At 41.5% G+C, this 27,993-nt stretch overlaps 1 protein-coding gene across 2 annotated transcripts in view; it reads left to right on the top strand.

The window, feature by feature from the left end:
• The window catches only part of MGAT4A (alpha-1,3-mannosyl-glycoprotein 4-beta-N-acetylglucosaminyltransferase A), a 146,695-nt gene that overhangs the window by 42,735 nt on the left and 75,967 nt on the right, over positions 1-27,993 (top strand). For both annotated transcript variants that reach the window (XM_037807832.1, XM_037807831.1), the window contains exons 3-4: positions 24,275-24,442; positions 26,640-26,780. In XM_037807832.1, the coding sequence (XP_037663760.1) occupies positions 24,275-24,442; positions 26,640-26,780 (309 nt within the window). The remainder of the gene's footprint in view (positions 1-24,274; positions 24,443-26,639; positions 26,781-27,993) is intronic.

Here is a 27,993-nt window from a genome sequence, read left to right on the forward strand (position 1 = left end):
CTTGTCTTCAAGTTCACTGATCCTTTTTCTCTACTTGCACACACAGCTGTTGGATCCCTCTCGTGACTTTTTTCACTAGATTATTGTATTTTTCAGTTCCAGAATTTTTGGTTGGTTCGTTTTTTTTAACTTCTATCGCTTTAGTTTGTTCAGAGAAAGTTCCTAATTTACTCTTTAGTTCTTTGTCTTTGGTTTCCTTTAGCTCATTGCATGTATTTAAGATAGTTGAATTAATGTCTTTGACTAATAGTTTCAATGAATGAGCTTCCTTGGGGATGGTTCCTCTCATTTTCTTTTTTAGAATGGGCCATACCTTCTCATTTTTTTGTGTGTTTTGTACATTTTTTGTTCAGAACTGGATGTTTTGAGTATTATGATGTTGTAAGTCTGGAAATTTAATTCTTGCACTGCGCTGAGATTGCTATTTTTTCTTGGTGAGGGCTGGAACTAACAGTTTGTGACTTTTCCAGACCACTTTTGGTCACAAATGGGGAAAAGAAAGGGAAAAAAGAAAAACAAAATGAAAAAGAGGTGTCATCTCCTTAAGATTCCTCTGCGGCTTATGGGTGTGGAGGTTGCACAGTGGCGGCCTCTTTGCCAGCCCCCAGCGGTCAGAGCAGTGATCGAGGCCAGACCACATGCCCTCGGTGTTTGGAGGATCAGCTCCTTACTGCCCACCTTGACACCAGCAAGCCGCACCAGGAATGCAGGCTGCTGTGCCCACAGCTACCTGTCACACAGTTAGGGGGTGGGGAGCAGGAGCTGCTACACAGAAGGTGAAATTCACTGACATTTACTGATATTTATGGGCCTCTTCAACCAGCTCCTCCCTGGTAGCTCCAAGTGATCCACTTGTCTCCAAAATTCAGAGTAGTCGATTCAGAGTGTTCCTGCAAGTTGTTTTGGTGGAGGGACCAATTCCTGGAGTTTCCTATTCCACCATCTTGCCACAGTCCCCTCCCCTAGGCAATTTGAAAATATTCCCCCAGGTGAATCTTATGTGCAGCTTGGATTGATAACCACTATTCTTCAAGCTCTAAAAACATACACAGAAAGTCATAGTGTAGAAAAGTTCTCATTGTATTGACTTTCTTAAAACAAAAAAAAAAATGTCCTAATGGCTTGTGATATTATAAATAAGGACCTAATTTTTAAACAGTATCTAAAAAGGGTCTAGAATATAGACCTAGCCTTCACCAAGTTGGCCAGCAGCCTTTCTTGTTGTATATTAAATTTGGCAGATTTAGTCCTTGCACTTGGTATTATTTTATATTACACTTAGTTGGCTAGCGTCCATTTCCTAAAACGGCTACTTAATTTTATTTTTCCAGGTTGTCACGATCTTAAGTAGTACTTTTCTTGTGCTTCGAGGTTTTCTGGAATCTCTATGCTTGATGTATTCTTAACTCTGAGAGGATTAATATTCATGGCTGACATAGTGGAGGAGACTAAATTGAGTGCTTTAGGTTATTACAGAACATTAGCTAACTGAATGGGGGGGGGGGTGACTTCTTTAGAAAGACTGCCAATCAGTTTTTGGTATTATTTTACTATTGTTTTTAAATGAATTTTTCGTTAAATATTTTTAAGTCTGTTGGTTTTAATTTCTAATATGGTAAATGTTCATGGATATAATCTACATAAACATAAGATCTTTGTTGTCCTTTAAGTTTGAAAAGTGTAAAGTTGTTCTGATACAAAAATGTTTGGGAACTACTATACTAAGTTTTATACATTCCCATGTATGTATATTTAAATGTGGTTGACATCATACTGTGCACATTTAACCTACATTTTTTTTGCTTAATGTAGGTTTCCATGTCTTGATTTTTAGTGAGTCTGTAATATTCCGTTATATAGTTACCATAATTAGCTTAACCTTATAAATGATGCTGTGACAAATTTTGTGTACATTATTGGTTGATTTCTTATGGTGATTTGTTTTTAATATAAAAGGATTTGCCTCAGTTCACTGGTAATGATGGTCTGGCTTCTGCAAGGCATTGGCATTTAGGAAAAAAAAAAGACTAGAATATGATTCCTGCTAGGCAGAAAAGAGTTAACATAGTGAATCCGCAATTGCCTATCCTTAGAAGGACCTGCTTGCAAGGTTAGCCCTTGGGTGGAAACTTGGCTGGTAAACACTGATGTAAAACTTTCCCTACATGATAAGAGCCGCTCACTGAACCTAAACTGTTTGTACAAACCGTATGGTTTATGCTGAACACCTGCTTTCCTTCTGGGAGGCTGGAATTTGGGTGTATGCCAGGCCGAGGGCGTCGGTGTGCCCAGCCCCAGCACCGAGCCTGGTGAGCTGCCTGAGGGACAACTGTGCAAACATGTTGTCAGAACTCAGTGCTGGAAGAGTAGGTGCATTTGTGTGACTCCACCTGGGGAGGGCTGTTGGGAAACTTGCACCTGGTTTCCTCCTAACTTGGACCCACGTGCTTTTCCCCTTTGCTGATATGCCTGTGTGCTGGGCCCTGTGCATCCTCTGAGTGAGTCACTCAGCATGCAGGCGACTTGGGGAACTCCTGATGTACCCGCTGTCAGGTAGCTCACAGTGCAGTAGAGAAGAAGGCACTGGCATGTGGGTTTCGTACAGCGTGGGAGGTGCACGATGGAGGCGTCATTAACAGGATGGCAGAGGTCGGAGAGAACTTCACAGGGAAACGACCAAACAATATTTGGAAGAATTAATGGAATTTCATCAAGTGAAGAAAGAGAAGGATGGGTCCCTGGTCAGCAGATAACATGGGTTAAGAGGAATTAAAACTCAGTGTTTGGAGAGCAAGTAGTTCAGTAACATTGAAGCAAGAAATCTCCAGTCATTCTTTGTACTATCATGTAACATAATTTTTTAAACCAGAAATCCTTAAATGACTCCCAGCCTGACTCTTTAATCTCATCTTATACTGAGTGGAAAGATGAGTTATGTGGTAGTCCGGAGACTAACCGGACAGAAGTACAAGAAGGCACAGTGTATTTAGGCCATCTTCATTTAATGTGATTACTGATATGTTAGGCTTAAGTTTGCCTTTTTTTTTTTTTTTAATTGTTTGTTTCCTCTTTTTTGTTTCTCTGCTTTCATTTTCTTGCCTCTGTGGGGTTATTATGACGTTTTTTAGAATTTCATTTTGATTTATCTTTATTGTTTATTTTTATGAACTTTTTCCCCCAGTGGTGTTAATTTTCTTCAGAATGTTGTGCCACCAGCACCACCACCCATTACTAAAACTTTTCCATCACCCAAAATTAAACTTTTTATTTTGAAATAATTTCCAACTTACAGGACAGTTGCAAAAATAATACTTACACAGAGAACTCCAATATACCCCCTACTCAGATACCCAGATCTACCAACTTTTAACATCTTGCCACATTTGCTCTATCATTCTGTCTGTTTTCTAAACATTTTGAGAAAAGGTTTTTTACATCGTGCTGCTTGAGCACTTAATACTTCCATATGCTTTTCCTGAGAAGACTATTCACTTATGTAATCACCTTAAGTAGTTAGCAAGTTTGGGAAATTTAACTTGGCATAAAGCTTACTGTCTATATTCCAATTTTTTCATATGTCCTAATAATGTCCTTTTGGGCATTTTCTCCTCCATTATTAGATCAAGTCCAGAATTATGTATTTCATTTACTTGTTATTGTCTCTTTAGTTTCTCTCTGTTTTTTAATTGTGGATTAATTTTCCCATCTCAGCCCCTCCCACACATACAATTCATTGAGATTAATCACATTCACAATGTTGTACTACCCCCACCCCATCCATCGTGGATTAGAACTTTCCCAGCATCCCAAACAGAAATCTGTACCCATTATGTATTAATCCCCCATTCTCCCCATCCACCCCACAGGCCCCCACCCTCCAGTAACCTGCAGTCTGCTTTCTGCCTCTCTATAGCGTTTTTGACTGTCTCTCTTTGTATTTAAATTTTAATGGTTGTTCTATTACGTTACACATATACAACTTATCACAGTCTTCTGGTGTCTCAAAGTCCCTTTACCCTTCCCAGTTTATAATGTAAGTGTCTAAAATATTTTCTCCAAATACATTGAGAACCACATCAGACAAAGGTATACTTCTTGCTTTAACTGTCATAGTTTAGAAAACTCAAGGGGAGAAAGAATGTCTATTTTATTTATTCATATTTTTGCTCTTTCAGTTCTTTCTTCCTTCCTAATGTTCCAAGAGTCCTTTTATCTTTTCCTTTCTGTTGCAAAAACTTCATTCCTGAAGGATAATTTTGCCAGATACAGAATTTAGGGTTGACAGTTCTTTTCTTTCAGCACTTGAAAAATGTTATGACGCTTCCTTTTGGCCTCCGTGGTTTCTATGAGAAATCTGTTTGCTGCCATTCAGATGCTTTCTCTCCTACAGGTAATGTGTTGTTTCTTTCTGGCTGCTTTCAGGATTTTTATTTGTTTTTAATTTTCTGAAATTCATTATCTTTGTATCTTGGTTTGGTTTCTTTGGATTTATCCTGTTTTTTTTGGAGGTTCACTCAGCTTCTTGAATCAGTAGACTTGTGTCTTTTGCAAAGTTGAGAAATTTCCAGCTATTATTTCTTATTATATTTTTCAGCCCCACCCTGTTACTCCTCTAATTCTGGGACTCTCAGGACAGAAATATTAGATCTCAGCTCTTCTGTGATGATTCCAAAGTCCCTGAGGCTCTGTTCATTTTTTTTTTCCGGTCTCCTCTCTGTTGCTTAGCAGTTCACTGATTCTTCTGTCCACTCCATTCCGCTACTGAGCCCATCAATTGAGTTTTTAATTTCAGTTATTATATTTTCTGTTCTAAAATTTTCATTTGGTTCTTCTTTGTATCTTTTCTTTGCTCTCTATTTTTTTCGTTTAATTTGTTTGTTGAAGCATTTTTACAATCGCTGCTTTAAAACCCTTGTCAGATAATTCCAGCACCTCTGAAGTCTTCGTGTTGACATCTGTCGATTGCCTTTCCTTATTCGCGTTGAGGTTTTCCTGGTTCTTAATGTGGCGAGTGATTTTCGGTTATATCCAGGACATTTGGGTATAATGTTATGAATTGGGGTGTTATTTAAATTGCCTTTTTTTAGCCTTTCTGATAACATGGCAGCAGGAAAAGGGCAGGAGTCCGTGTTGTTACTGCAGGGTAGGGGTGGAAGTCCAGGCATCCCCCAGCCTTGTGGACGTGGCGGGGAGGCTCCTCGTGGCTGTGCAGGGGTGGGGCTGGGGTCCTGGCTGGGGCGGGGTGCTCATTACCGCTGAGGGTGTGAAACCACTGTTTCCTCTCTAGTAGCACCCTGGTGGGGGGTGGGGGTGGGAGAGGGCAGGAGCCCGGGCTCCCTTCGTCCCTGCTTGGCCTTCGCTGATGGGGTGGGGATGGGACTGTGTTTGCCGTGGACTTGGCCGGAGGAGAGCCTTGATTGTGTACAAGTTTTTGTCTTGCTGGGTTGCCCTGTCCTTAGTCCTTTGGCTAGAGAGAGCAGGCTTTTCTTGGGGGGGTTCTGTGTGCTCCTGTTGGTGTTTCCACATTGCTGGCTTCTTCAGTACCCAGTCTGGGCTGCTGAGGCAAGAAGAAAACCCCGGGCACCCCTGTTGTGTTCCTTGGGTCCCGGCGTCCCTCCTGGTCTGCCTTCTCTCCACCTGCAAGGTTCTGTTTGTTTAGCATAAACGTCCAGGGTTTTCCCTTGTACTTAGTGGGAGGAACAGGGAGATGTGTGTCAGCTCCATCTCGGACAGGAATCGGAAGGCTTGATCTTGAATCTGAGAAAATTCATCTGGGATGTGATCATCTGAAGACTCACAGGCTGAGATTTCTGAGATTTCACCCATACAGTCAATTTCACCAACATTAATAAGAGTTTTGAGTGATACTGCCTGTGCCTCTACATTCCTTTCTGATTCATCTGATAATTGTGAAATGTTTTCCTTTGTCAGTTTCCTTCTCTTTGCCATTATGGATACAAAAGGGAACAATTCTGAATTCTTATGTTTTCAGTGAAGGTTACAAAAGGCTACAAAGATAGCATTTCTATTCTTCTTTTATACCATCTTGAAAGATGATGCAATACTTTGAGCACCACAATAAGAAAATTGAAGAATGACGTGATATAATGTTTTATTTCTCATTATGCATTATCTTTCTAAGTGATTCCATCATTCTACCATCTTCTTGTTCTAGTACTTTTTAAAAGTGTTTAATTGCTGAGTAATTATGAAATAATTCCTAGGACAGTGAGATGGCAGAACGTTTTAAGATACAGGAAAAATAAGCTCACCGAGACCCCATAATGTCTACTGATGCGTAGCAAGTTACCACAGATGTGCTGTTGGCTCCAAGCCCCGGGTTTTTGTGATGTCACTGTCGCTGTGGGCGGGAGCCTGGACGTGGCTCAGCTGCAGCTCCGCTCAGGGGCCTGCGGGGCTGCACTCACGGTGTGTGTGGGGCTGTGCGAGCCTCTTAGGCCCACCCGGGAAGGAATCCGCCTCCATGCTCACTCTGGTGTTGGCAGGATTCATGTCCTCGTGCCCGCAGGACCGAGCGTCCTGGCTTCTTGCTGCTGTTGGCTGGAGGCCTCCCTCAGCCACTTGTCAGGTGGCCTCCAGGATGGCTGCTGGAGTCCTGAGTACTGTGATGACATCCCATCCCGCTGCCACGGCTCCGCAGCCCCCCGGGTGTGAATGCCAGAAGGCAAGGTGCCCCGCGGTCACCTTCCAGCACACCCGTCGAGTACCTTAGGTCTTAGGTTGGGTGGAAAGGTCATTGCAAGACAGGATGAATTTTTGTCTTTTTATTAAAAATGAATTTCTCTTTATTCTTTGAAAGACCTCTAAGAAAGAATAAAAGTCTTATCAATTGTTTAGAAGTAATCAAGAGAGAAACTGAGAAACTCAGTCTGGGTCCTGTGGGCCTGTTGGCAGCACAGATGAAACCCTGGGAACCGTGTCGTGGTGACGGTGCTGGGCCGGGACTTACCCTGCGCAGGTGGGAGGCATTCCGGGGGCAGGGCTGCGGCCCGGGCTCTCCCTGCTGCCTGGGCCCGAGCTGGGCGCCGAGGCTCCCTGGAGGTCCGGACGTCCCTTTTATAAACAGCAGAGCGAGTCTTTCTAACTCCTGTAAAACAGGAGCCCCACAGCCTGGGAGCGCTACAGGGGGTTGGCAGTGGCGTCCGAGTGGTCTGGGGCAGAGAGACTGGGCCGTTCCATCCGAGAGGAGTCCTCAGTAATTTGAAGCAGAGAAAACAGAGAAGATGGGGAAATTGAGGGGTGGCGGTGGGGTGGGATAATAAGAAAGAAGGGAAAATGAGGTGAGAAAAGTGAAGATTGTGGTAAAAAATGAAAAGCCCCAAGAAAGCACACAAAAGAGGATGACGTATATTTTGCTGAAGAATATTAGGAAAGAAAGTGAGGGGAGGAAAGAAGGGGGCATGAAATAGGTTGTAAAAGGAATAAGCAGATCTAGCCAGGGGAAATACAAGGGAGCACTGCTGTTCTGTAGCATACGATTGGTTAAGTATTGACGTTCTGCTTTTCAGATAAAGATTATTCTAAGGTAGAAGAAAATGCTCTGTTTTGAGATTTTTCATAGGAAAATACATAGCATTATATCTTTTAGAATACAAAATGTTTTTTATTTTCTTTGTGGCTTGAGGAACACTATTAGGGGAGAATGTCTGCCAGTAAGCGTAAGTACTTAATTTTTATTCCAAGCTCCTTAGGCTTGTTGAATTCCAGAAAAACAGTATGAATGAAATCTTTGTCAATATTTAAAAAAAGCATTTAAAAATTCTTATGCACAATTAAGTTTGAGAACCAGTGAGCTGCTATATATTATCAATATATAGCAAAATATACTCTAGTAGGTGTTATCCTAAGTTATGCAATTTATCAGATATTTTTTCTCATTTTATTGTAATAATAGAATTTGGAACTTCATGATCAAGGTACTAAAAAGAGATTGCCCCTTCCTCAAAGGAAATCAAGGAAAATGATCTCAGCTATTTAGGTTAAGAAAGTATGTCTGACATCCCAAAGTAATTTAGGCAGAGAATAAGAATATATTTACAGGCCCCCCCTGAGGAGGGGGAAGGTGCGGAAGTGTTGGACTTCCTCATCTGGACTAATGTTGATGTTCTCACAGACATTAGGACTCCTGGTTTGATGTGCTGAGCCCTGTATCATGGGACTTGCCCATATGAAGCTCGTTACAGCAAAGGAGAGGCTAAACTTGCATATAATTGTGCCTAAGAGTCTCCCCGAGTACCTCTTTGTTGCTCAGATGTGGCCCTCTCTCACTCTCTAAGTGAGCCACCTCGGCAGGTGAACTCACTGCCCTCCCCGCGCCATGGGATCCGACTCCCAGGGTTGTAAATCTCCCTGGCAGGGCAGGATATGACTCCCAGGGATGAATCTGGACCTGGCATCTTGGGATTGAGATTATCTTCTTGACCAAAAGGGGGATGCAAAATGAAACGAAATAAAGTTTCAGTGGCTTGAGAGATTTCAAATGGAGTTGAGAGGTCACTCTGGTAGACATGCACTATATAGATAACACCTCTTAGGTTTTAATGTATTAGAATAGCTAGAAGTAAATACGTGAAACTATCAAACTCTAACTGAGTAGTCTGGACTCCTGTAGACAACTGTATAACAATGTAGATTACAAGGGGTGACAGTGTGATTGTGAAGGCCTTGTGGATCACACTCCCTTTATCCAGTGTATGGATGGATGAGTAGAAAAATGGGGACAGAAACTAAATGAAAAATAGGGTGGGATGGGGGTGGGGGATGATTTGGGTGTTCTTTTTTACTTTTATTTTTTATTCTTATTCTGATTCTTTCTGATGGAAGGAAAATGTTCAGAAATAGATTGTGGTGATGAACGCATAACTATATGGTCGTACTGTGAACAGTTGATTGTACACCATGGATGACTGTATGGTATGTGAATGTATTTCAATAAAACTGAATTTAATTAAAAAAAAAGTAGATGAAACAGATGAGTAGAAAAATGGGGACAAAAAACTAAATGAAAAATAGGGTGGAATGGGGAGGATGGAATGTTTCGGGTGTTCCTTTTTACTTTTATTTTTTATTTGAAGTGAGGAAAATGTTCGAAAGTTGATTCTGGTGATGAATGCACAACTATATGATGGTACTGTGAATTGCTGATTGTACACTGTGATGGTTGGGTTCATGTGTCAACTTGGCTAGGTGGCCTAGCTGTCTGGTCAAGCGGGCACTGGCCTGACGATTCCTGTGAGGCTATTTGAGGCTGGTTGGTTTGTCGGATCATCAGTCAATTGACTGCAGCTCACTGATGACTCATCAAGGGGCGTGCTTCCACAGTGAGAGAATGCAGTTGGCTGGATTTGGTCCGGGTGATCAGTTGGAGGCTTATAAGCCGGACGGTTAGAGAACCTTCACTCCTTCTTCAGCTGCTCAGTGAAGCTTTTCCTGGGGAGCTCGTCGAAGTTGCCAGTTCGTTTCCTGAGGAGTTCGTCAAAGTTGTCGGTTCGTTTCCTGAGGAGTTCGTCGGACGTCTTCCTTGGAGTTGACAGCTTGTTGATGGCTCTGCAGAATTTGGACTCGTGCGCTCCCGCAGTTGCGTGAGTCACTTTTACAATTTGATAATAAGAGACGTCTCTCATTGATTCTGTTTCCAAGGAGAACTCTAACTAATACATACACTGTGGGTGATTGTAGGGTATATGAATATATCTCAATAAAACTGTATTAAAAAAGTATGTCTAAGGAAGCCTGTGTTGTAGGATATGCAGCGTCATTTGACTGTCTTCAGATGCTGTACTTCGTAAGGTCATTGGATAGATTTTAACTCACTAAACTTCTACCCAGAAGTTTGTTTTGAATGACACTGTTAAGGATTACATCATTTAGGGGACAACTAGGGAAATAGTAGTTGTGTTCCAGAAAGTTTTTCAACCATACCAGATCTTGTATTTACTAGTTAGGGTCCCACTTTGTAAGCATACTAAAAACATTATGTAAGAGAACAAATGAATTTTATTTTTTTGTTTTAATCTAAGTATATGATTCTGTATACAATTGAGCCCATTTTTCCACTTTGAGATTAGAAAGGTTCAGGTCGTTTTATAATCCATGTTTAGGCAGTGGGTCCTGACTGGAATCTCCAATGGGAACTGACCATCATAGTTCCACATCACTCTTAAAGGTGAGTTGGAAATGGGCGTCCAATGGATGCTCTGAAATCCCTCTCTGCCCTGGTGATCTTGAGGACTGTGGTCCTAACCCTGAATGGATGGTCTGTTGACTTAGAGCCAGGGGAAAGGAGGAAGGGCAGGAGATAGCAGAGCCAGACTGCGTGGGTGTGCAGGCTGCTGGAGGCCAGACCTGCTCTGAGTGTAACCCTGGCTGCCTCGGTGCCCCGACGGCTGTCCTTGAACTGGCTGCGTCAGCATCACTTGGCGCTTGTTAGAAATCTCAGGCTCCACCTCATTCCTTCTGAGCCAGAAACCCTGGAGGCAGGTCCAGAACCTGGGTCTTAAGCCCTTCCAGGTGATTATTTTAAGTTTGAGAAACAGTGGGATACCTAGTCGTGTTGACATGTCTCATAAGAGCTTTCTGCTCTTTCTCTCTATTTCATTTGGACTCCTGTTCACCATACCTTTTGGTTTTATAGTGTTTAGTTCTCTGAAACAACCTTCTGAATTCAAGTACTTTGATGATGTGCAATAAAATGTTTTTCAAAGGTAGTGACTTCCTGAAAAGTAAAGGTTGTTAATTTTTGAATCTATTACTGAGGGAGTTCCTCATTCATATTTTTTAAAAACATTTTTATCTGTGTGAAATTGGTCATTGTAGGACTGAGTGAGGACAGAGAGATGGGCCAGGTGACTTTTCAACATGTTTTCTTGTGCTAGAATTTTATTTTAGAAGTGCATTTAAGTTTTGGTAACTTTGATTTCAGCATAAAAACCAGTTTTCAGCAATGCTCATAAAATTTGGTGGTACCCTTCACTTCTTGATAACCAGGAGCTACTGTTGTTTGACAAATGTGTACTATTCATTGGGTGTACTTATAACACTGGGTGTTGTTAGTGTTCTTGTGTTTGAGTTAATTTTTCATCTATACTATTTATAAAAAAAATTTTATTAAATTTTTTTTTTAAATGTAAAACTCATGGTTATTTTATTTATTTATTTTATTTTTATTTTATTTTTATTTTTTTTAATTTTTTTTATGTCCCTTAATCCTTGCCTTTCTTTTTTTACTAATTTTTTTAATCCAAAGCTGTTAGTTAAAATGTTGAATCATATGAAATCACCTGTTTTTGTGAAAAATGAACAATTATCAGCAATTTCATATGGCTTAACCTAGTAAATCTTTGAAAGCATAAAGGTACCCTTCACTTTACATTGGTTGGGAAACTTCCTGATTATTTGAGATGAAGGAATGAAAGTGGTTTCTTTAGAAATTTTAGATGTTTCAGAATCTTACGTTTACCAAAATGATTTGCACTTTCATTGTCTAGTCTGGATATGTAATTTTCTACAGGTAAAAACATAGCTAGAGTCTGTCTACAATCAACAGAAAACAAAACAAAACAAAACCAAACCAGTCACTTCTCAGTCAGATGGATAATTTAAGAGTTTCCTTACAGTTTCCTGCCATGTCTCTGCATAGAAACTGACTGAAATGATTAAAGAAATGCAAAAATAGGAATTTTTATATTAATCTTGAAAATAGGGAATTTGTCAAACACGTATCACTGATTTGGAGGAATTTTTTGTCTAGCATGTTAAACTTTGAGCCAAACTTCTAGACGATGGTACATCACTGTGTACCTCGAGAAACCAGTGTAGAATAATGGAAAATACAAACAGAGAAAATTCTAGGGAAAAGTCATTAGGAACTCTTGGTCTGAGGGCATGACAGATGTTGGGCTGCAAGGGAGGGCTGCGGGAAGATTCCCCTCCCTTCTGCTTGGAAGAGCCAATGGTGTTCCTTTATTCATGGGCAGGCTAGCTGAGGACCTGGCCACATAGGTTCTTTTTCACTGATTTTACTTTCTAAAACCAGTATGGACCTGCTCCAGTGTTGTAGAGGATCCTTTCAATATGGAAGGTGAATAAGTCAGGGTTCTCCATGAAGACAGAACCTATAGGAGATATGTAAGAGAAATACGTCTGTGTAAATATTATGAGCTTTCTTACAGGAATTGGCTTACATGACTGTGGGCACTTTCAAGCCTGAAATCCATAGAGTTGGCTGCAAGTTGGTTGCTCTGATGAAGGTTTTCGATGAATTTCGCAGGAGAAGCTGGCTGGCTGAAGTAGAGATGGAAATCCTTGTTTCTTACTGCTGAAATCATCAGATTACTCTTTAAAGCCATCAACTGGTTAGATGAGAGTTCTCTCATTGCTGAAGGCAATCTCTTCTGTTGATTGTAGATGTCGTCAGCCACAGATGCAGTCAACTAACTGTAATGATTAAAATCCACAAAGTGTCCTCACAGTAACAATAAGGCCAGGGCTTGCTTGACCAAACTGCTGGATGCCATCACCTGGCCAAGGTGAGACACGAACTTAACCATCACTGAAGAGTAGAGTCAAAGGACAATGGAAGGATGTGAGGAGATGGGAAACGACCCCTCTGGAGCCCGTTCTTAGCCTTGGACTAAGTGCAGCACAGCATCGGGCCGGAAAGAAAATACTTGTGATCTTACCTATGGGCCTGAGGGAGCTTTTTTACCCGAACTTTTCAAAGCTTGGCCTTAAAGCAGGGAGCATTTTAAACGTGTGAGGAGTGTTCCTCCAGGGGACTGCTTACTCGCCCTGCTTGGTGGAGCTCCCTCTGGGGGCTGGTTTCACAGAAGGACAGACTGCCCTCAGAGCCGTATTCCAGCCCGTCTAGGGCTGCTGAAAAGACTGATCTGCATCGGCCTTCCAATCCTCTTGCTTACTTTTGTTTTAATACACTTTATTTGAAAAGTTCCAAATGGAGAATTGCAAGGGTAGTACAAGTAACTTCTCTCTCTAGATATATATTTCACCATGTTCCAACCCAGATTAGCCCCAAGATGAAAGAACATGCTGGGCGCACGGAGTTACCCGTGAATTTAATTAGGGACTTACACACAGGAGACAAATCTTCCCGACTGTGGCCGGTTGGGACAAGTGAAGTCAGCATTCCACAGAGAGAGAGAGACAGGCATGCCAAATGGGGGGCCCTTGTAAAGGTTTGTGACAATGGAGTTTCTTGTGAGATATAGTTGCAACAAGGTCTCACGGGATTTGGTTACTAGCAGTGATTAGGGGAGGGAAGTTTTCATGCTCTCCCCCCGGTGGGGGAACCTGTTACCTGGTCATGTAGGCGGCTGCGTGTAGCTCATAATGGAGGAGGGGGCGGGCCCTGGGCCCTCACAGTCCACCCCCACTCAGTGGACTATGTTGACCATAGGGCAGACATTGCAGGATAAGAGACAAGAGAACACCAGGTGTCCCCCACACAGACATAGCAACCCCACAAAGAGATGCTACTGACAGTTGATAGATCTGTGATCTTCAGTCTTACCTTCTGATGCATTGAATTCCGCCAGGCCAGCGGGGTGTTCCACACAGTCCAGATCACAGGGGTCACAGTCCAAGACAGGCCAGTAGCACCTGAAGGTGTCAAGTCCGTGCAAACCAAACACTGGGTTCAATTGTGGGCATGAGTTACTACCGAGGCCCCTAGCGTGCTATGGGCAAAAAGAAAGGGGGAACAATAAAGGGTAATTCCTGCTGATCTAACATTATGCAAGCTAAGTTTCCTTAGTGGACAGAAGAATTCCTGGGGAAGGGGTGCTTTGAGGGGGTTTTAGATGCCACTTTTTCCCCTGAAATTGCAGGGAGTCTGCTGGAGTTAAATCTACGGTTGGCTTAGGCGTAAGTGTCCACAAAGTCATATATACAGGACCTTGAGGTATTAGTGGGCAGTGGGAGGGGGGTGGGGTGGGCCTGGGTTAGTTATATATACAACTTTAGGCTCTTCATGTATAAACTGTGGCTTAATGCTTAAATTTTGGGTGACCTCAATACCCCATGGGCTTAGGATTCCCAACCAGTGCGGCTGCATTGGCTAGGACCATGGCCAAGCGACCTTATTTTCCCCAATTTCTAACGCTTTTGGCGCAGGCAGGAGCAGATTACTTGCATTACCTCGTCGTGGTGGTGGCCTTGCTGGTCCCTTCGCCTGCGTTGGCAGGGTGCGCTCAGGTCCAGCAGGTACTAACTCAGTGGGAGCAGGAGCAGCTGCTCGGGCTGTGAATTGTTGGCGAGAGACAGATACAGCCGGCGGCACGGCCACTGCCGCAGAGATTGCTTATTATCTGTTAACTGTTTTTTTTTTTTTTAAATTCAGTTTTATTGAGATATAATCACATCCCATACAATCATCCATGGCATACAATCAGCTGTTCACAGTACCATCTTATAGTTGTGCATTCATCACCCCAATCATTTTGGAACATTTTCCTTACACCAGAAAGAATCAGAATCAGAAAAAAAAATAAAAATAAAAAAAGAACACCCCCATCCCACCCTATTTTTCATTTACGTTTTGTCCCCATTTTTCTACTCATCCATCCATACACTGGATAAAGGGAGTGCAATCCACAGGGTTTTCACAATCACACTGTCATCCCTTGTAAGCTACATTTGTTAAATTCTCTTGTAAAAGCCCATTCATTCTTTAAATTAACGCAGCTGCTGTGGGGTTGTAAGGCAAATGAAATATCCATAAGACGTCATGTTCGGTAGTCCAGGCTTGGGTTAGTTGTCCAGTAAAGGGGGTCCCTCTATCACCTTCCACATGTGTGGGGACCCCGAAAAAAGCACTTAGCTTTTCTAGGCCACGTATTTTAGCTGTTTGCTTAGCTTTCCAGCAGTCCAGTGGCTGGGTCAGTGGCCGTAAAGGCATATTTTGCACTCTCAGGTAAGGGAAGGGGCCCAATATGGTCTACTTGCCATCTGATGACTGTGGTCTGCTCACGGCCGATGTGTCCCGAGTTGGTGAGGAAGCATTCTTGGTTGTCACAGCACCCACAGTGTCTTTTAGCTGTTGCCGCATGATGGGCACTGGAACTGCCGTGCCAGTCTCCACAGAGTCTGGTATCCTCGGCGTCCTGTTTTCCTTTGTAGCCCTTCAGCAGCCTCATGATGTTGGCTTCAGACTACAGACTTTTGCTAAGGCATCTGCTTCGATATTGCCAGGTAAAGGGTCAGTGTTATGGGCGGAAACATGAAACACAATTACTTTGCGCTTGTGGCAAGAAGCCCAGATGTCTTCCCACTTTTCTTTCCCCCATAAGAGGCAGCAAACATGGTCCATTGCCCTTGCTTCCACTTGGCCATCCACACCGTTAAGCCCAGTACACTGCCCAATTGAGGTACAGTTAGTGCATCTACTGATTCACGAACAACGACCATCCATACAGCCCTTAATTCAGCCCAGCGGCTGCTTTGCATTGTCTCAGCTTCCCACCATACAGTGTCTGTACTAGCTTGCACAACTACTGCCGTCCAGGGGGTGGGCTTCCCGTGTGCTGATCTGTCTGTGTACCAGGCAAACTCCCGTATACACACATATCTGTCAGTGGTGGGCATAGAGCCAGCCCCCTTGGAGGATCTGCAGGGAAGGGCAAGCATTGCTCTTCCACATAGAAAACTGGTTGCAGGACATCATGCATTTCTGCACTTAGGGGCTGTTGTTCAAGACACTGCATTGCAGGAGATAGGCTTTCCATGCTGTCAAAATGCGCAGTGGAGCACTTCCTGAATGCAGTTTATTTCCTGTATGGGATGGCAGTGTGCAATGACAGGGCATTCTTGGGTTAGTCCTTCCACTGGCAGCAGGCCATTATAGGCAGCTATTTTTCTAAGCTGTTTTTCTAGGGGCTGTTTCGTTTTGCCTGTTGCCTTGCCAGTCCCACCCAAAGCCAATATCGGTACTGGCTACGTCCACTTCATAAGGCATGTCTGGGTCCACCCCCCTAAGCTTGAGCCTGTGTGACGGCTCATTTAGCCTTTTCAAAGGCAGCCTGTCGTATTCCCATGTTTTCCCTTTCCTGACTAGGACATACAAAGGTTTTAGGATTTGCGCTAAATGTGGTATGAACAATGTCCAATGACCCAACAAACCGAGGAAAGCCAATAGTTTTTTGGGAATATGTAGGGTGGGATAATTTTGCACCGTGTCAACAATAGTAGAGGAGATAGTCATAGTCTTACCTGACCAAACAACACTGAGAATTTGATAGAGTCCCCCAGTCCTTGCAATTTGCGCTGATTCACTGTCCAACCTCAGCTTTTGAGGTGGGCCACTACAGCTGTGGTGGCTGTCTCCAGTTCTGCAAGAGAATTACTGGTTAGCATGGCATCATCAACATAGTGAAAAAGAGTGACCTCTGCTGGAGGTGTCCACATTTTTAAATCTTGGGCTACTAGACCACGGCAAATGGTGGAACTACGGAGATACCCTTGTGGTAGCATGGTGAATGTCCATTGTTGTCCTTCCCACATGAAGGCAAATGCAGGCTGGCTGGAGGGGTCTAAGAAAATAGTAAAAATAGTGTTTAAAATGGAGAGTGATGAGGATTTTACAACTATGTTATGATAATGTGAGATATGGATGGATTATTGTGGTCATAACATATGCTACGTGAACTTAGGAACCTCCGACTTTATAAGTCAAGCCCTCAATCTTGAGGCTAGCTCTGGTGAAACTTAAGGAAAGGGGAGACTGAGCCCACTTATAATTATGCCTAGGAGTCACCTCCAGGGAACCTCTTTTGTTGCTCAGATGTGGACTTTATCTCTCTATGCCTAACTCTGCAAATAAATCCATCACCCTCCCCCAACATGGGACAGGATCCCTTCCCCCAATGGATGAGTCTCATTGGTGACATGGGACACGGATTCTGGGAATGAGCCTGACCCTGGCATTGAGGGGTTGAGAATGCCTTTTTGACCAAAAGGGGCAAAAGAAAGGTAACAAAATAAGGTTTCAGTGGCCGAGAGAATTCAAATAGATTCAAGAGGCTGTCCTGGAGGTTACTCCTATGCAAGCTTCAGCTAGGTATACCAAATGGCCACAGTATGATAAGCCCAAGTCAACAGTGGTCCTGAAAATCCTAAAGAATACCTGGATCCCTTTCTGAGTCTCTATAAAAAGTTTCACTCATTAAGTTTATTCTTCAGAAACTTAAATCCTCCAGAGAACTCCTGTGCCAGATAAGTCCCAAAACCCAGAGGTGACAGCCTCTTCAAGAACATCAACCAGATGTGTCCCCTTTTCCTATAATGTCAGTAACCCTTTTCAATATGAACAGGTTAGGGTGGTTACTGCCTAGACATCCCTGAAGATCAGGAAAGTAATTAACTAGAGGAAGGGGTAGGAATAGACAAGATGGAATTTAACAAAGGATTATGAATACTGAATCTCTGTATAATTTTCTTCTTAATTGCTAGGGTATTAGAAGAGCTAGAAGGAAATAACTGAAATGGTGGAGCTGTAACCTATAGTATCCTTTGAAATTTGTTCTATAGCTACTTGTTGAATTGTGATTTGAAAGTTATCACCTTTTTGTATATATTTTACAATAAGGAAATAACTGAAATTATGGTACTGTAACTCATAATATTTTTGGAAATTTCTTATATAACTGCTTGTTAAATCATACTGTGAAAGATACTACCTTTTTGCATATATGTTATATTTCATAATAAGGAAATAACTGAAACTGTGGAACTGTAACCCAAAGCATTCTTTGAAATTTGGTCTCTACTTGTTAAATTGCACTTGGAAAGTTGTCACTTCTATGTATATATGTTATATTCCACAATAAAAAAAAATAATTAAAAAGTGTTAGCCAGGTCTAACACAAAATGAAACTGGTCTTATTGTGTACTTATGCCCTGTGACAAAGTAGCTATATTTGGTACAATTACAAACAAAGGAGTTACTTTGCTAAGCTCTCAATATACAATCAATAGGCTTTCGCCAGGTTCCCTTGGTTTTTCTTACTGGCCAGACTGGACTACTGAATGGGCTGTGATAGGGATTAAAATGCCCACTCTGTCTAATTCCTTGACAGTAGCTTCTTGATGGCCCCCCGGGAACTTAAATTGACACACTGCTTCTGTGTGTCTAGGGGAGGGTACCTTTACTTGTGACCACTTAGCATGTCCTCTTTGAATGGTTTTGACCGCTTGGCACCAGAGACGGAATTCACCTACAGTAGTTTGCAAAGTGATACTCTGCAAAATATCAATTCCCAATATATACTCTGGAATAGGAGATACGTACACTGTGCACTTTTGAGGAGGTAGCCGGACAGTCTTAGTAATTGTTGTTGTGTTACTTTAATACTTTGGCTTCTGTACCCTGTGACGGCCAACATAGGCTCTCCGGGCTCTGGCCGGTTTCCATATATTAGAGTGCATTCCGCTCCAGTATCCACCAGTGCCAAAAGTATGTTCATTAGCTAGGGGATCAAAAATAGTTACCTCAATATGTGGCCTCCAATCCTCAGTGTCCCCATATATAGCTCTTATTTGGGGATCTTGACCCTGTCCCCTATGCGATGGGAAAAAGGACTTGCCACGCCGCCTCAGCAGTGGGAGTAGAGGACTCTTTATGCTCTAAGGGCTGAGTTTTCGGCCAGAGATAGTTTCTCTGTTGATCTGGTTCTAAATTCTGTGCATCCCTACTCCTTTGGTGATTTACTCCATTACCTTACAAGCACAGGGTTCGCTCTCTATCAGTATCTTCAATTTTAGTACCAGCAGCTCTTAGGTCAGCCCACATTTGTCTGCGTGACACACGGTTTGGACTGTCACATCCTTCTGGGGTATGGCCCGTTGCCCTGATCCCATCTCCTTTTCGCCTTAGGTGTTCAGATTCTCTTAGAGATGGGTTGCCCCACCAATGGGCCAAGGTTGGGCACCAGTGTCCCACACCATTGATTCAGACACTTGGTAAGATTGCATTTTTTATACCCGTGGTTAAAGTTTCATTATCTGGCCCCACAAAGTCAGCAGCATAAACTGCATGTTTCATTCCCAGCCCCCTTAGTGTATGTTGTAATTCATCCAGCATGCTCCAGTTGGGGGGTGCGGGGGGCGGACCTGGGGCATGTCCCCTACATTGGGCCAAGTTTCTTTACACCGAGTCACTAACCGATTTAATAGGGAGCTGGACTCGGTCAGGTGGTTAAGGAATATATAGGTTGGCGGAAGGAAGGTGAATGGTAATAGAGGCCAATTTGCTTATTTTATGTCCCAAAAGCAGTATTCCCTCCATCCAGTGTCCCACAGGCACATCAGCCAATTTGGTAAAATTTCTTTAGGTTTTCATCTGTATGAATTCCCCGTAACTCAGTGGCAGTGTAATCCTGCATTGTAACCAGCACCTTTTGGTCAGGAGGTGCTGCTAGGGCAGTGGCAGCTGCAGTGCCAACCCCACCCCCCCCAACAACCCCCCAAACCTGGGGATCAGGCTGTTGTGTTTGCTCGGTTTTAACCAGAGGACGAAAACGCTTACTTTCAATTTCAGGTGCCCAGTCAGATGGGGGCTCATCCTCACCTGAAGAAAAATCAGTGGGTTCCACATTTTGGGATCCCAGTAAGGGAAAGCCACAAAAGGCCCGACTTGCCCTTTGGGCAGCTTGTGCGTTCTCACTCTAACATACCCGCATGCTAGTGTTTCTAAACTTGCATCTACACGGTGCAGCCTCTCATTTAATGCGTCCTTCAAATCTGCTGGGGCCATCCACGTGTCTATTCCTAACTCAAGTTCCCCTTCTCAATGGTGAACCCCAGCTTTGGCTGCCAGAGCCTCTTCCGCTGCCGAGGGCACAGCTCCTAGCAGAGGCCGGGCCACAGCCGCGGCGGCCTGACGGCTCTCCCTGTTCTTATGAAATCCCCCCTGTCCCGCGGCCGCTGCGGGAGAGCCAGCAGCCCAGCCGGGCAGTTCTCGGCGTCGCCGACTTCCTCGGCCGCCCTCCCGCATGCAGGGGCCTGCCACCCCTCCCCACTGGAAGTTTCTGGCCATCTTGGGACTCCACCTGGTCGGTCTCCTTTCCCAGGACTCCTCTTGCCCGTTACAGCCAGGGGGCCCTTCGTCCCCCAGCTGCCACGCCACCTATTCCAACCCATGTCAGCCCCAAGACCAAGGACCATGCCTGGCACAGAGTTACGCAAGAGTTTAATTAGGGACCGACACACGGGACAAATCTTCCCCATTGCAGCGGGCCGGGGACACAGAAATAAGCACTCCGCACAGAGACAGAAGCGGACAACGTGGGAGCGTGGCTTATAAAGGTTTGTACCAAGGCAGTTTCTCGCGAGATTTGGTAACAACAGTCTCACTAGGTTTGGTTATAGCAGGATCTTGCGAGATTTAGTCACAACAAGGTCTCGCGAGATTTGGTTACTAGCAGTAATTAGGGGAGGGAAGTTTTCGTGTTTCCTTTGTGGGCTGTTGCCTGGGCATGTGGGCCGCTGCCTGTAGCTCATAATGGGAGAGGGCGGGCCAGACCCTGGGGCCTCCCACACGATTGTGAGCATTTTGGGAATGCTGCCTTCTCTCCCCTCCCCCCATCCCTTCCTCTTTCTCTCTGTGTGTGAGTATATATGTATGCGTCTGTGTGCACACCCAGATTTCTTTTTAGAACCATTTGAGAGTAAGTTGCAAAAACCATGCCCCTAAATAATTCAGTGTTTATTTCCTAAGAGCAAGGGCATTGTCTTACATTACCACTCTACGAGTGCAAAATTCAAGAATTTAATGCTAACAACAGGCTCCCCGACTAGGGAGGAAGCATGAAAACTTAATTTCCCCTAATCACTGGCAGTAGCAAAATCTCGCGAGATGTTGTTGTGACCAAATCTAGTGAGGCCTTTTTGTAACCAAATCTCGCGAGACCTCGCTGTGACAGATCCCACGAGATCCTGTTGTGCCCAAACCTAGCGAGACCGCATAGTAGCGAAGTCTCGCGAGACTTTGCTGTGACCAAATCTCGCGAGATCCTGTTGTGACCAGACTTAGTGCGTCTTTGTTGTAACCAAATCTCGCGATGCTATTATCTAATCTGTAGTCTGTATTCTCTTATCATCTCAGTAGTGCTCTTTCTAGCGTTCATTTTTTTCTGGTCCAGGATTCAATCCGGCATTGTGTTTTGCATTTACTTGTCATGTTTCTTTAATGTCTTGTATCCTGGGGCAGTTCCTCAGCCTTTGTCTTAGATGTTCTTGGCTTTTTTTTTAAAGAACTAGTCATTTGGGCGTGTCTGATGTTTCCTCAAGAATGGATTCAGATTGTGCAATTTTGGCAGGAATTCCACATCAATGAGGTGTGCTCTTGGTGTAATACATGGGACGTCTGTTCTGTTATTGCTTACGTGAATGTTGGTCACTTGATTAAATCACACCCGCCAGGTTTCTCCACGGTAAAATTGGCATTAGCCCTTTGTAACCAATAATTACTTTGTGAGGCATTTCTTTTAGATGACATAAATATCCTGTTCCGCATCAAAACTTCACCTACTGGTTTTAGTATCTATTTTTTATTCTTGTTTGAATTGTTTATTGCTTTGATGGTTGCAAAAAAATGGTAGTTTTCCAACTTTCATCATTCATTCTACCTTTACCAGTTGGCACTCTGCTCTAAGAAAGACCTTTCCCTCATCTGTTTATTTTCTATTAATGATACAGACTAACGGCTTCCATTTTATTCAATAGGTTATAACCCATGGCCATCATTATTTGCTTCAGTACTTAAAATGTCCCAAATTTGGCCAGTGGGAGCCCCTTATGTAGCCGCCTCTTCCCTTTTGACATGCTCCATCATCTTTTTTGAGCATTTCCTGACTTGCTGACACAGACTGGAAGTTCCAGATTCATCCTAAAGTTTCCTGTCCCAGCCATGGGATCAGTTATTTCTCCAAATAATTCTAGCTCTTTTTAAAGGCAGATGGTGTTTGGAATCCAATATCTAGGCACTGTTTAAGTGTCAAGGGGAGAATTCTAATGTTGCCCAGGCAAAGAGAGAAGAACTCAAAGGACAGTTCACTCATGCTCTGTTGGACTGATCTGTCCTTGTTACCCCTGTCTGGGCTAGGCAGGCCACACTTCTAATTTCTGTGACCTTTTAGTATATTCTGATCTCAGAGCAAGTCCCTCAATAGTTTTTAGATTTTTCTTAGCCCTTTTTGAACTTCAACTCTTCCAAATAAATTTTAGAATTACATGTCAAGTTTCGTACAGATTCCATTGTTATTTTGAAAGGTATTGAGTTGATTTATTCTTTAGCTTAGATTAGGATTCATCTTTTTACAGGATTGGGTGTTTCCATTCAGAAATAACTGATGACTTCATTTATTCTTCTTCTGTATGCTTTGATAAAAAGGTTTATAATTTTCTTCACATAAATCTTGTGTTTCTTTTTGTATTTTATAGTTTTGTTGCAATTGTGAATTGTTTTTTTAACCTTTTAAAATTTACTGTGAATTTATACGTACAGAAAAGTGCCTAAACCATGAATGGATACTACTGAATTTTATTTAACCGCTACCCAGGTCAATAAATAGAACATAGCTAGCACCTTGAAGCTCCCTGTTTGCCCTTTCCCAATCATAGCCCCCTTTCTCCTTCCTCCCTCCTAAAGCCAGCATGCTAAGGAAAACAGAGTGGCCTACATAGCTTCCGTTATTCCATGTAGGGAAGCATAGCAGTTAGGCAACAGAGAACTTTTTCCCTGCCACCAAATTCTTAAGAGGTATTTACTATGTGGGTCTTTATGTAAGGGACAAGGGACAGTCTAATTGACGGTGTTTTTAAGACAGCTTTATGAAACATGTAGATTCATTTTCATAATTTCTTAGGAAATTATGTTTCTTACTGAATCTGTCCTTGAATAAAACAGATTATAATGTTAAATTAAAAAGGCCTTGCTAAGGTTTAGTTTAGATGTCAGAATAGCATCCTGAGATCTTCTAGCTCTATGCAGAAGTTGAAAGCCCATGTTCTTGTTTCTCTTAAGAAGGTTGTGGAAGTGGTTCGTGCACTCACAGGGCCTCAGTTACCACTCCCTGCTGCTGGTCGAAAGAGATAAGTGGCTTCTCTTGCCCTTAGTTTCCCAGGACTGCTGTAAGAAAGTACTACAGACAGTTGACTTAAACAACAGGAATTTATCACTGCTGGAAGTCCGGAATCAAGGTGTCAGCAGGGTCCGGCTCCCTCTGAAGGCTGTGGGGTTCTGGCCATGGCCCACAGTCTGTGGGGCTCCTTGGCCAGTGGCATAGCCCAGGCTCGGCCTCCGTCACTTGGCTGTCTCCCTCGTTCCCTCCCTCCAAGTTTTTTCTCCTTGTAAGGACACCAGTCATATAGGTTTAGAGCCCACCCCAATCCAGCTTGGCCTCATCTTGCTAACTAATAACATCTCCAAAGACCCTGTTTACAGATAATTCAGATTCACAGGACTTAAACATGACTTTTTGGGGGGGATGCAGTTCAACCCTCCCCTCTTTCTCTCACCATCTCTTGGATATTGCCCTTCATTTCTGTCCTTGGCCTGTTCCCCTGGTGCTAGGTTTGGAGTTCTCATTTATACCCATTGCTTCAACGACGGCATTTGTGCTCAGCGAATCCACTCTTATTTTCTGGACCTGACCTCTGATTCTCTCAAATTACGAACATGAACGACTTGTAAGTGAGGTTGTCTTACGTCTAGCTGATTTGAGTTTTTAAGGATCAGAAATTTGATCAAAGTCTGGCCTAGGGAAATCTTTGCAGAATAGGAAATACAGAAAAAACATTTAGCCTATTGAAGTTAGCAATTATGCTATAAAAGATGTTATGTGTATCATATCATTATATATTTTGTCATCAGTATCTGCTTCATCTCTTTATCTGATTGATACAAATAGGGTCATTATAGTTGTCTGTACTTTTAGAGAAATGATGTTACTAGTATGCGTGAAGTGTTAATTTTGAAAACTGTATCTTTTTCTCCCATCTTTAAATTTCTGAAGTACTATGTTATGCGTGCGCACATTCTTACAGTTGAATTAGTGGTTGCTTTGTTGTATTACCATTTGGGGCTTTTGAAATGTTTAGTTGTAGCAATAAATAAATACGTAAGTAAATATTTTCTTGTGAAAATATGACTTTAAATCAAGTTTCTAAGCTTTCAGTTCTGTTTTGTTTCTGTAGTTGGTTTTTGAAGAGATGCACTAAGAACTTTACACTTCTTTTCTAGAAAAACTAATAGCTTATCAACGAGAGTTTCTTGCTTTGAAAGAACGTCTTCGAATAGCCGAACACAGAATCTCACAGCGTTCTTCTGAGTTAAATACCATTGTACAGAAGTTCAGGCGGGTAGGAGCCGAAACAAATGGAAGTAAGGATGCCCTGAATAAATTTTCAGGTATATATGGTATTTTTTACTATTTGAAAAAGATTCTATCTGAAACAGTTGTGTGAAATATTTTATTTGAAAGTCACATAGAGTAATTTATCAGTCAGCATCTGTTACCCTCTTACCCTCTTCGGTGAATCTAGTAATTAGAGAAAAAAATCACCATGCAAAACTTTCTATTACGGTAGATTATAAAACAGGTTTTTATAATTGCTAAATTTCATTTTGAGAGTAATATTAAGTTAAATTACAGTTATATAAGTGTCATTGACAATAGCGAAGAACCTGTATCTTTTGAAAACGTCTCAAAAATGAGATTCTAATTTAACTTAGTGTTTATACATGTTTATGTTGTCACTTATGTGTCCTGCAGGTGGACTCTGGGGAATCTTTGGGCCATTTGAAGCAATTAGAGATCTTAAATCTGATTTACAATAAAAAATACGTGGTTTTATAATGGATTATAAAAAATTTTTTCAGGCATCTGACCTGTTCCTTCTCTGAGAATTTCTGTTCCAATTAGGATGAATACCAAACATCTCTTTGTGTCTGTGCTGTTCTTATTCTGATAATTAAATTGATCTAGGTACTCACTAGTCTCAAACTTTGTATAATCTTTCTAGAATAATTTCCTCTTTCATTTAGCACCCGCTATTCTAATCCTTTACTACTAATTCCTCTTATCTTGAGATCCACTGCCTTACCTTAATTTTAAAGTGTCATGCTCCTTGCTTCCAGGCCTGGTTATAAACTTTGTATTGCCTCACAGTAACATTTCAAAGTATGGAATGGTATAGAAAAGGAAAAAAATCACCCATAAGCCTGCTGCCCGGTGATCTCTGTTAACGTTTTTGTTTCCTTCCATTCTTTCTGCCAAGCATATGTTTCTTCAGAGTTGTGTCTGTGCGTTGTAGCCTGGTGTTTACTCTAGAACTCTACCATGAACATTTCACCAGGTTGTTAAATATTCTTCCAAACTACCATTTTTAATGGCTGGGTAATATGCCAGCTAATCAGGTAGCATAATATATTAGATATTTTCTATGAATAAGTGAATGAGTTCTTTAGGGGGTTTTTCTCCCTCCATTTTATAACTCGGGGTAAACATCTTTGTATGTAAATCGGATTGCATTTCTGATAGCCTGCCAGTTATTTTCATTAGATTGTGACTTTCTTGAGAACAGGGTCTGTGTTTGGATAACTATTGATTTCCAAAGACACAGCATCCTGGCTGGATCAAAATTGATATAAAAGCTTAGTTCTTGAAAGAGGAAATTACTGAAATTTTTAGTTTTTGATGCTGTTTTGAATGGTTGAAACATCACCAACATTTAACATTCTCATTTGCTCTGCTAATATGGTAGGTACAAAGTGGTATCTTGTAGTTTGTAATTATTATTATTTTTTTATTAGATAAGCTGTAGGTTTACAGAACCATCATATATAAAATATAGGATTATTTCTTTATTCATAAGGTTAAACTTTTATTTCATGTACTGTAGTCATTTGCATTTCTTTTGTGAATTTGCAGTTCTTGTCATTATTTTTAATGGAGTGTTTTCATATTTTTTTTTATGAACTAATTGAGGCTGTAAGTCCTTTCTGCCAACTTCCTAATTTAAAAGGCTAAGTACTAGTTTAATGAAATTTTTAAAAAATACTTCTTATACTATAGAGGTTTTATTTCGTATTATATTAAATGATTCGTTGGTTCCTCTAATGAAAACTGAAACTATTTGAAAGTTATGACCTGTATTAAACATCTCAATCTGTGTTGATTAAATTATTTAACTTGAATGTTTTGGAAAAAAAATTCTCTATATTTCTTCCATGTAAAAATTTGGTAAACTGTGACAGCATAAAGAAAGTGAAAGTTGTTGTTGGTGATAATTGTTAGTAATTGTTACTACATTTTCTTAAATGGATTGCAGTTTATGGTCTGTTTGTGACACATTTTAAAGGTAAATGATTAGTCTTCGCCTTTTGGTGGCACTTGTCTGACCTTGGCTGTGTTCAGACTATTTAGCAATGTCATGATCCTGTAAGACTCTGGTTACAACAGTGTAGTTTTTATTCAGAATGAAGATGTTATTCACCAATGTATGACATTAGGAAAGAAGATCCTTAGTTCTAGTTCTCAAAAATTTTTACTGCTGTTTCTATAAGGTAAGGTGTTCTGTGGATTAATTATACTTTTGTGTTTCAGATAACACCTTAAAGCTATTAAAGGAGTTAACAAGCAAAAATTCTCTTCAAGTGCCAAATATTTATTATCATTTGCCTCATTTATTGCAAAACGAAGGTAGCCTTCAACCTGCTGTGCAGATTGGCAATGGGAGAACAGGAGGTATGTTTATTTTGTTATTTTGTTTGTACTTCTGGTCTCAGTTGTCATCTGGGGTATATGTTGACCGTCAGAAGTCTGGCAGGTCGAAGAATAAAAATTATTTCTTTGTGCATAGTAACTTAGGACTTATTCTGAATAAGTCTTATTTCATCCATGATGAAAGGAGTTGCACATTTTTATCCATAGACCAGAGTCATTGAACTGAAAAGGATTTTGAGAAATGTACTTCAGGCCACATCTCCAGGCTATATAATCTTTAAACCTTTGTTATTTTTCTATTTTAAAGATTTGGAAGGTAAAGAGGCTACTTTTTTTTTTCTTTCTTGTATCCTATTTCAACATTATTACCTCTTCCAGTCATGTCAAGGTTTTTCTTATTTCTGCCCCTACTTTTTCTTATAGAGATATAAGTATATAATCCCTCTTATTTAACCTTTCATGCAATAGTAGAAATACTTTGGTTTGCTTCCTTTTTCTCATATATTCATAGATAATTTGTAGGATTTGTTTCCCTCATCTTGTCAGAGTCGCCAGAGCTTCTTGAATGTTCCTTATAGGACCTATTTGCCACTCCATTCTGACTCTGTTAATCTTTTCTTGGTAGGTTTTAAAATGCAGAGACCAAAATATTTTATTCTCTAATAAGTCTTTAATAGATAACAAAATGATTACTTCATAGATATTGAGATTAGGTTTTATGTTAATGCTTTTAAAAAGCTGATTTAGTCTGCTATTGATTCAGTTGCATTCTTAGGTATTTTGCAGTCTTGTTTTTTGTCAGATTTTCTCATTATTTGATCTATATGTATAAACTTTTACATCCATTGTGTTTTAATTCTGCCACTTTTCTATTTTACTAATCATTTAAAATTATATACTATCGTCCTAAGGAAATGGTAACTCTTAAAATAATCCTGTTCAGACTAACTCATTCTTGCATTTCTTTATTGATTCAAGAAATATTTGTTGAGCTCCTGGGCATGGGCCAGGCACTCTGCAATGCTGGATGGACAGACTAATGAGATATGCAGTATACTCTAAATTATTTTCTTTAGAACATTGATTATTAATTGTTTGTAAAGCAGATATTGTATCTCTCCTTTAAATAATCACTATTTGGGGAAGATACCTTAGCCAATTGTGTATTTGTTGGGTTAGACTATATCTTCATTGAAAAAAATATCAAATGGAAAGAAAGAAGAAGTGTTTTAGA

The sequence above is a fragment of the Choloepus didactylus genome, chromosome 17 (genome assembly GCF_015220235.1).
Source record: "Choloepus didactylus isolate mChoDid1 chromosome 17, mChoDid1.pri, whole genome shotgun sequence".
Taxonomy (NCBI): Eukaryota; Metazoa; Chordata; class Mammalia; order Pilosa; family Megalonychidae; genus Choloepus; species Choloepus didactylus.